This window comes from Coregonus clupeaformis, unplaced genomic scaffold (assembly GCF_020615455.1).
Source record: "Coregonus clupeaformis isolate EN_2021a unplaced genomic scaffold, ASM2061545v1 scaf3073, whole genome shotgun sequence".
In the NCBI taxonomy this organism is placed as follows: Eukaryota; Metazoa; Chordata; class Actinopteri; order Salmoniformes; family Salmonidae; genus Coregonus; species Coregonus clupeaformis.
Window position 1 is genome coordinate 1 of NW_025536527.1, and position 10,254 is coordinate 10,254.

At 40.8% G+C, this 10,254-nt stretch overlaps 1 protein-coding gene across 1 annotated transcript; it reads left to right on the forward strand.

Annotated features, from left to right (window-relative positions):
* The first annotated feature begins 6,002 nt into the window (after positions 1-6,002).
* LOC121543530 (RAD51-associated protein 1-like) lies at positions 6,003-9,343 on the forward strand. Its single transcript, XM_041853465.2, has 9 exons — positions 6,003-6,203; positions 6,560-6,606; positions 6,734-6,878; positions 7,531-7,637; positions 7,838-7,930; positions 8,099-8,236; positions 8,346-8,546; positions 8,671-8,823; positions 8,969-9,343. The coding sequence occupies exons 1-9, from the start codon at positions 6,106-6,108 to the stop codon at positions 9,094-9,096; spliced, it is 1,110 nt and encodes a 369-aa protein (XP_041709399.2). The 5' UTR covers positions 6,003-6,105; the 3' UTR covers positions 9,097-9,343.
* The last annotated feature ends 911 nt before the right edge of the window (positions 9,344-10,254 follow it).

The window sequence follows — 10,254 nt, forward strand, 5'->3', positions numbered from 1 at the left end:
AGCTAGCTGCTACATTTGAATAGGAATCAACAAATGTGTGCACAGTGAAGACACACGCAATACACTTACCGCTACAGGAATCATAGCAAAACTGTGTTTATAGAGTCATTTACAGATTTTAAAGAGAAACAACACACACATATTGTACAAAAAATATGAAATCCGTTTGCAAGTAGTCTCGTCCACCAGCCGGCTCTCTCTGCAGTAAGAATTAGCCTGGGTGGGGACAAGGTTAGTTGGAAAGTAATATAATAGGACTTGAAGGTATGGCATCTTCTCTAGTTAAATGTTCATAATCATTTTCCATACGGCCAGTATCCGAAACACTAATGTCTTTCAGCCAGACACTTCCTCTTGGGGAGAAGTAGTCCTAATGTCTTTCAGCCAGACACTTCCTCTTGGGGAGAAGTAGTCCTAATGTCTTTCAGCCAGACACTTCCTCTTGGGGAGAAGTAGTCCTAATGTCTTTCAGCCAGACACTTCCTCTGGGGGAGAAGTAGTCCTAATGTCTTTCAGCCAGACACTTCCTCTTGGGGAGAAGTAGTCCTAATGTCTTTCAGCCAGACACTTCCTCTGGGGGAGAAGTAGTCCTAATGTCTTTCAGCCAGACACTTCCTCTGGGGGAGAAGTAGTCCTAATATCTTTCAGCCAGACACTTCATCTGGGGGAGAAGTAGTCCTAATGAGGCTGATCCTGGGTGCCCTTCAAGTGCCACGCTGGAGTGTAGAAAACTATGCTGTTTTAAAGATGCTATTTTGAATGGTGTCAGAGTGTAAGACTGGCAGCACTGAATGCTGTGAGGCCCTTTAGATGCTGTTTATATCCCCTGAGTCTGTCAACACTTGTAATCATACTGCAGATGCCTGACCCAGGGGCTGACACTGGCAACAACCCCCCACATCCCCTTCCCCAGAACTCAAGTACCTACATTCCTCACCAAGAATGATTCAGCATATGAATGATACAACAGAATTTATATTTATTCATATGCACTATTCTGAGACTGCTCCTTCATCAAATATATAATGTTTGTTCTGTTCTATTATGGAGTGTTTGAGGACTGAGTTCTGTGCAAAGGTTACAGAATAACATGTCATTGCTGATGTGCTATACAGCTGCAACTGAATTCTGTGTTTTCAATATACATTCAACAAGTAGCCACTTCCTGTACAAAACATTTACAATTTGGATACAATGCTTCACCGTGTCGGCTAGGCTATATCACAGATATTTACACACAAGGCCAGCTCAGTTCTGGGACCGGAATATGCCTACCTCACTCAGAGAAACACTGATGGACTTGAGTCTGTGGTGAGACACTTCCTTAAGTCCCTTCGTGATTGTTTTTCTACCGCCTCACATCCCCCCAGCAATTAGCATTGTGGCTGCCTGGTGAGTGCACAAAAAAAGTCACTGAAAGCGTACACTTTTAAAGAGGAGTCTTAGACAACAAACTCCGGAACACACTGATCAAGTGACTGGTCTGGCCCACTTTGGTCCGCCTGAGGGCTGGAGCGGTGGCTGCTGTGGTCAGAACTGTTTGGTGCCCAAAGACATCAGACCTAAGGCCATTTCTGAGTTGCAAAAACACCACGCTGACACAACCTCAGTACCGGCGGATATCCGAAACACTTATGAGCCAGACAATCCATATTTAGCAGAGGGTTGTATGAGCATATATACAGCACCACCTATAGAGTGCAAATTACACTATCCGGTCTAGCAGTACTGAATTAATTGGTAAACAATCAATTAAATTCAACGATTTCAATATTCAATCCAATATATTGGTGTAATTGTAATAAAAACTGTGAAAACCTTTGGACAAGCATCCTTTTGCAAATTATTTAGTAAAACTTCACTTTAAAAAGTTGAAATGCCTAAAACTTGTGAATAATAAGAAATACATGCACTGGATGCACGCGGTAGATGAACGCGGGTAGTGGCCCCTGTAAAAGCATCTTCCTGTCGTCTGAGCCTTTATTAAAGGAAAGAAGTGAAAGTCAAACAATGAAAATCTGTGTGGTCAGACAGCCAAACCAAACCAATGTAAAGTAGGGTTCAACGAGACTGTGACCAGTAACAGCATCAATATCTAGCAACAGACCTAGATATTTAAATGTATGTTTTTTAGGGGATTTATTTATTTATTCCAATGTAAATAACAATGTCAAAGGCTGCAGAACCTCCATATAAGGACAGCCTGTCTACACAAGGAGCCCCTCTCAAACTGACACTCAGTAGTCTTATGCATAATGATAGGAGTTACACTAGTGGTTTAAAGAGAAAAAAGTTGTCCAATTCCGATCTCTTCTACTACATGTTCACAGTAAGTAGCACACAGATGACCACACTGCTACAGTGCCAAGTAAATAAAGACAGTCATAAGACTGAATGGCTGAATTATTTGTTGAATTTGACAGCAAATACCATACCCCTGGTAGATGATTTATATGGTGGTTACACTGGCACTAGGCAGGTAATTACATTGTTGCATGTAATTAGCGAACCTTGTCACAGAATGTTTTGAATGGGTAATTACACTGGAAATCTATTCATTAGATATTCACTCTTTAATTAAACTGTAATTCATTGTGTTTAATACCCATAACCTCCAGTTATTGATTAAATGGTAAATGTCATGCCATATAGTGTATTTATTTGCAAAACCCATTAGCTGTCTGCCTTAGCAGAAATAACAGTGATGTTTGCTCTTACTGCCCAAAATATTATGATTGACTTTGTTTGGGTACATATAGTGGTCAGGGAGCGTGCTATTTCCCCTTTCCTGTACCAAGTTAAAAAGAGCTAGAAGTCTATATGGATAAGGGCCAATGCAAATTTCTGATAGGTTTGCCCTAGATCAGTTTAGTATAGTCTTGTCTCTCTAGCTTCAGACTGTCAGACTGTCTGGTCACACCAACTATCAAAGTTTTACATTCTGTATGCTATTGAAAGACCTTTACCTGTGAAAGAGAGCGTGATGTTATGACTGCAAGATGACCGGGGCTGATATTTTAGTCTGAACTGTAGGCAGTGTTGTAGGAGTGGAGGAATGTGACCGCAAGCCCTTTACACTCATGGCTGCAAGCATTCCATCCTAAGTCTGGGTCCAGGGATATGGACAATCACTAGATAGGTCCACTGCGTGACGAACCACACCCGACTGTCTGCCACCCACCCACAAACTAGAAAATGACAACCCTCGAAAGTGGTGCTCGTTCAGAAGTCTCGTTATAAGAGAAAATTAGTGAGTTGTGATTGCTTCCAGCCGGCTTGTGGGCGGGCTGGGGACCTGTCACGTTCATGTCACTTGCCAGGTCACCAGGCCGTCTGAAACTTACCCAGTAGGATAAGTCACATAGTGCCACCTGCTGGATCACTGGCTTCTGTGGAATTGTGGATGTCACTCAAGTCTGGGCCTGCAACAGTGATCGAAGTTATCAGTACACTACATACTGCTCTGGTCATGTGACAAATGCAACTCTAAATGTAAAGAAAATAGCTATGTCTTCTCACCCTAGACCCTGATGTGCATTGTGCATCAGTGGAGGCTGGTGGGAGTAGCTATTGTAGGACAGGCTCATTGTAATGGCTGGAATGGAATTAATCAAACGGAGTCCATCACGTGATTTCCATATGTGTTTGATACTGTTCCATGTATTCCATTCTAGCCATTACAATGAGCCCGTCCTCCTACAGCTCCTCCCACTAGCCTCCTCTGATGTGCAAGTCATGAATGATGATCATAACGCAGGAGCTCCCTCTAGTGTCAGTCCTTCATCATATGCAAAGGAAATTATACAAATTCAAATTATTTCACAACAGTTCAAACATGGAAACCATAAACGTTTTCAGTACAGAAACATGGCTAACCAGCTAGCAAAAGAAAGTTGTTCTTGCTCACGTGACCACCTTTACCAATAGCCCAATCCGCCAGGCAGATGCCACTATTATTCCTTTTTACGTTGTTTGTCAGCTGCGCCCAACTGGAATGTATGCAGCTGGCTATACACTTGTGTCCCCATTTTCCATAGAATGGTAACATTAGGTAACACACAACAGATGTTTTTGTGAGAAGACCGATGGTCTGACACTAATGGTCGGCCCCCTTCCCGGAAGGCCGACATAGGCCCATGCAACAAAAAAATAGAAATCGATACCTTAAACTGACTAAATTTGATGGGGATTTTTTAAATTATGTTACTTAGATTGATGCACGGGTGGAAATCGACACCTTTGCAGCCTGAATGGAGGATGTTTTATGTACGAGCCGGTCGCCGGGGTATAGCCGGCTGCATACATTCCAATTGGACGCAGATGACAAACGACATAAAATTAGTAATAGTGCCATCTGCCGGCCGGTAGGGCTAATTTACCAATAACCACCTCAAACATTTCTGCCAGCACAAACCTTTTATACAGTGGTGGGAAAAGTACCCAATTGTCATACTTGAGTAAAAGTAAAGATACCTTAATAGAAAATGACTCAAGTAAAAGGGAAAGTCACCCAGTAAAATACTACTTGAGTAAAAGTCTATAAGTATTTGGTTTTAAATTTACGTAAGTATCAAAAGTAAATGTAATTGCTAAAATATACTTAAGTATCAAAAGTAAAAGTAAAAGTATAAATCATTTTAAATTCCTTATATTAATCACACCAGACGGCACAATTTTCTTGTTTTTTAAAATGTACGGATAGCCAGGGGCACTCTCTAACACTCAGACATAATTTACAAACAAAGCACCCCCTAAAAAAAAAAGCATTAATGTTTAGTGAGTCTGCCAGATCAGAGGCAGTTGGGATGACCAGGGATTTTCTCCTGATAAGTGCGTGAATTGGACCATTTCTGTGTCCTGCTAAGCATTCAAAAGGTAATGAGTAGTTTGGGTGTCAGGGAAAATGTATGGAGTAAAAAGTACATTATTTTCTTTAAGAATGTAGTGAAGAAAAAGTAAAAGTTGTCAAAAATATAAGTAGTAAAGTAAAGTACAGATACCCCCAAAAACGACTTAAGTAGTACTTTAAAGTATTTAAAAAAAAGTACTTTATACATTTACATTACATTTATATTTTCGTCATTCGTCATCTTATCCAGAGCGACTTACAAATTGGTGCATTCACCTTATGATAGCCAGTGGGACAACCACTTTCAACGATTACTTTTATCCTATTCCTTAAAGAGGTGGGGTTTCAAGTGTCTCTGGAAGGTGGTGAGTGACTCCGCTGTCCTGGCGTCGTGAGGGAGCTTGTTCCACCATTGGGGTGCCAGAGCAGCGAACAGTTTTGACTGGGCTGAGCGGGAACTATGCTTCCGCAGAGGTAGGGGGGCCAGCAGGCCAGAGGTGGATGAACGCAATGCCCTCGTTTGGGTGTAGGAACTGATCAGAGCCTGAAGGTACACCACTGCTATTATATTGCACTTGCTTAAAATGTCAATTGATGTAGCTAAACCTGTACAACTCTAATGAAATTAAGTTGATATCGTTAATTCACACAACAAAAGCCTAATTTAGCTAATCTAATTTTGGCAATATTAAGACCTGAAACAGACACCACACATACCACTAGCTACTTCTACAACTTCAATAACATCATTTACTATTTAATTATAATAACGCACCAACTTATTTTTGTTAAACACAAAACCTCTCGAATTGTTAATTGATTAATGACTGTTGATTCACTTTTAATGTTACTTGGTATAATCTGATCCTAGACCTGTGGTTACAGATTCGTGAAAGTTGTATTTCTTCCCAGCAGATTCGCCATTTCTCGCCATCTCACACAGCTCGAACAAGGAGTGTTAGTTATAAATATATTTGAGATGATCTCAATTGAATTGTCGTTGCATCCTCTCACCTCGTCTCCTTCTCCAAACACATTGGATGAGAAAGCCAGAGGTCCCGCCCCTCTGACTTTCTTCTCCAATGGGTTTTAAGAAGGAGACGAGGAGAGAGAACACGACGAATCATAATTGAGAATCTCCCTTTGTCTCACGCGTGTGAAGAACAAGAAACGACGAATCATCGAATCTCAATCGTTAGATTTGTAATCACATTTTCGGGCGGGCTGATTGAAAGTTTGTCTGCATAGTATGATGTATGGCTACTTTTATGATACGATCAGTAAAACATTTGAGCAATAATATAATTTTGACCATCGCTAAAGAAAAGAAAACTGATATGGAGCGACCATCGAGGTTTGTAACCAAAGCTTACCTTCTTTATTAGCTAAGCTTAGCTAGCTACAGTAGCTTGCTAACGTAACGCTATCCAGTACGAGCTGACAACACAGACTAGTTTATTGCTTTGCTTGATCTTAAGTCTCTTAAATCCCTGAACTACATTGGTACATTGTGGGAGGCAACCCGTCTGTCTAGACAGACTACTTGATCTTGCCAAATCTCGTCACTTATAAGGTGTGAGTGTGTGTGTGTGTGTGTGTGTGTGTGTGTGTGTGTGTGTGTGTGTGTGTGTGTGTGTGTGTGTGTGTGTGTGTGTGTGTGTGTGTGTGTGTGTGTGTGTGTGTGTGTGTGTGTGTGTGTGTTGTTGACAGGAAGACAAAGCTTGTAAATTATTCAGATTTCAAGGACTTGGATGATGGTATGTCAAATCCAATGTATTTCATTAATTTATGGTGTAAATAGCCAGAATTGGTGTTGCAATTCCCTTCTCCTTTTATGGTTTGTATGTAATCATGTGTCCCACTGTTTTTGATCATGAGAAACAGATGAGGATTTTGCCTCTGTAAAAGCACCACCCAGCAAAAAAGCCAAGGATAATGTGAAAGAATCAGCGCAGGAGAAGAGCAAGAAACCTTCAAGCAAGGCCTCCAGTCAAGAGACTGGCTCACAGCCCATAGGCCGCAAGGACAGGTAGGAAGTGGAATCAGAAACAACACCATATATTCATATTACTTGTTGTTTCTTTGTTCCTCAATAAATCTGTTGTGGAGACAAAAGGTATAAAACATTCTTAACAGTTTAATAGTGTGTGGCAGTGGCAGTGGCTATGCAAACAGAAGCATGCACACAGAACACAGACGCACTGAATGTCCTTGTTGCCCTCAGTCAGTGCCCCTTCACCTTATTCTACATAGTGACAGATAAACAATAACAAATACCCAGTTGCAGGCGGTATTAGGGACACTGTGTCTAGATGGTGTATGTAATGACATCAGGCTGACCACTGGCCCAGAGCAGAACTCCATAAATCAGTGCTCAAACTCAAATGAGTATTTTAGCCAGACGTGTTGCTTGTGATCTGCCATGCATCAAATAACAAAGAGCAACAAGGTGTGGTGAATCATTGGCAAGGTCTCCGAGGCCAGTGGCAGTAGGGGTGTTTTGATGTGTCATGGTGATACAAAGAGGCAGTCACTATGAATGTAACCTTATGATGAATCTACTCTATGTTGATCAGTATTGTCTGTGAAACTTCAGCACTGTCAACTTTGTCACATGTCCCTTTGAGAGGGCCTTTATTGTAAAAATATGCTAACATCAGAATTGTACCTGTGTTTTTCAGGAAACCATTGGAAGAGAAGCTGTATGACAGAGATTTGGAAGCAGCTCTTACTCTGTCGTTGCTTAAAACCACAGAGATAAATGAGGAACAATGTTCTTATAATCCAGGTTTGCATTGGACTGTTGATTCTTTACAACTTGTGTTTGAAACATGTAATACACTTCCAAATTGCTGTTGGTTTGGCTCATTGGTAGTTTTATCAAAATGTGCACATACATACAGTAGAGAATGGATGACTTGCATGTCTCACTCACTGTCAACAATTATTTGGCAATTTTTTTGGGGGGGGGATTCTATTTATTTGTAGAAAAATGTGTCAAGAATCAACCGCAAAGAGATGGTGAAAATCTGGATCCCTCATTACGCCTTTCCAACTGCAGTGTGGACATCAACCTTTTGGGTATTTCTTTTTTTATGTCTCAAATGCATGGGTGGTGATGCTACACATGCCCACCACTGACAAATCTATATTTTCTATAATTATATTATTTAATATAATTGGATCCCATGCTATTGCATCTCACAGACACTAGTGATCCCTTTGTTATAAGATCATCTCCTCCCTTAGGCCTTGACCAGATCACGAATGATCAGGGATCCCCTTGCGCCCCCTCCAGACAGAGGAAGGCAGCCTCCAAGGCTACAGAGCAGCAAAGGAGCATGCTGAAGGATGACGATGAGGACTACCAGCCCAAAGGGACACCAGGTTGTCATAGCAATCCAATGGCATCGGCTCTTTGTGTTTCTACATTCCAGGTGTATTTCATGACACACATTTGTTGTGTACTGTATACTGAATATTTCTTACTATTCAGATTCAGAGAGCGATGCTGATTTCAGTGATCCAGCCGAAAGTAGTGATGATGATGAATTCACTGTAAAGAAACCAGAGAAAAAGAAAACTACCACGAAAGAGAAGACAGCTAAGAAGGAGCAACCAAAAGCTAAACCGCAGGTGGCCTCAAAGGAAGAAAAGCAGCCTTCAAAACCATCGAAAACCAAACCACATTTGACAGGTACTTAATAGCTTTAAGAACTACTTTTACTCTGCTTGTAGTAGAATTGTCATTCTAATAACTAAATCTCTTTATTCTCCCAGCCTGCAGAGTTTCAATCAAACTGTCCTTCTCTGCCTCACAGGGACTCCCAGTCTAAAAACTCCCACCTTAGGTAGAAGTCCAACTGCCAAGCCTGACTACGTGCCCAAGAGGCCTCCTGCCACTTCTCCTGTCTCGAGACCTGCAGTCTCTGGCAGTCCAGCAGGGGGCAGAATACCCAAGTGGAATCCTCCAGGTAAGTCTGACTGAAAGGTCAAGGAGGTCATCGTAATCACATAAGCAGGTGTAGGACTGCATGTTTGGAAACAAGGTTGTGCCTTGTATTCAGGCATTTTAAGACCCAGCTCACTCATTATTTTTCTCATACAACTTGTCATCAGGTCACGTTGGAAGAAGTCCCGGCTCATCACAGAGTGCCCCAGTGAAGTCTCCAGGGCAGGGTCTAAGACTTGGACTGTCTCGCATGGTGCGGGTCAAACCCCTACACCCCAGTGTTGCTAGTCACTGACCCCACCTAGCTATCAGAGAGGGGCTCTGTGCCTCTCTGCGTAATTGACAGTTGATTTTCAGGATCCCTTTTGTAATCTAGATCTGTCTATTTTAATAAGAGGCATTCGAATTGTACTGTTATTTGTTATTATTCTGGTGTCATACTCCTTTTAGAACAGCTCATCTTTTGGACCATTTGACTTAACAATGGTCAGTTCCCAACTTTTACTGTTATTAGGCCTACAGCAAAGCCTTCAGATTTCAAACCCTTTTTGTATTTTATTATTTCAGAGAGAGGTTTTTGTCTTTTGTTTATTCAGTTTTCACTCAAACATGTAAAAGAAATGGTACAATGGCGCACTCTGCTGGATATAATAATCTTAAAATGCAACATGATCATTGTTAAAGTGGCAATCAGTAGTTGAATCAATAACAAAGCTGAGACCCTGCCCCTGTTTCGGTAAAAAGCTGAGGGATGACAGAGCTGTGGATGCAAGGACTGGCCATCCATGATATCAACATACGTTTTAACCATGTTTTGAGGCTATATACCCACTGGGCAAAAACTGGTTGAATCTATCTTTGTTTCCATGCCATTTCAACCCCAAAAAAATCTATGTGATGAAGTTGAATCAACGTGGAAAACTGATTGGATTTGCAAAAAGTCAAGGTAAGGGCATTTCATATTTTTTCACCTAACTTCTTACCTAAAACGACGTGATGACATTTGTTACTAATTTCATGTTAAATTCACGTTAGTTGCCAACTAAACCAAATGAAAATTAAAACGAGACGAACTGAAGTCTGTGTCCAGTAGGTAGTGTTTGTTTGCATTTAATTTATTTACAAACATTGGAGTAAAGCAAAGCTTATATTTTGTTCTAATGGGATATGACCATTGAACTAAGCTCATGAGACATGTATAAGTTACATTCTTCAAGAATCAATGGGCTAATATGAATTTTAAAAGTTAAAAAAAAAAAAAAAATGGATGTAGGAACTACAGAATGCCACTTTAAATAACGTTTTACCTTGATTTTATGAAAACCTAGTATAATAGACTACATGCCTGTTCTATTTGAGTTGAACGTTTTGTGGATGTTGTGTCTGTTTGGCGAAAGCTTTGTACAATGTGTAAATATAGAACATTAAAGATTCTATAGGAACTATAACTTTT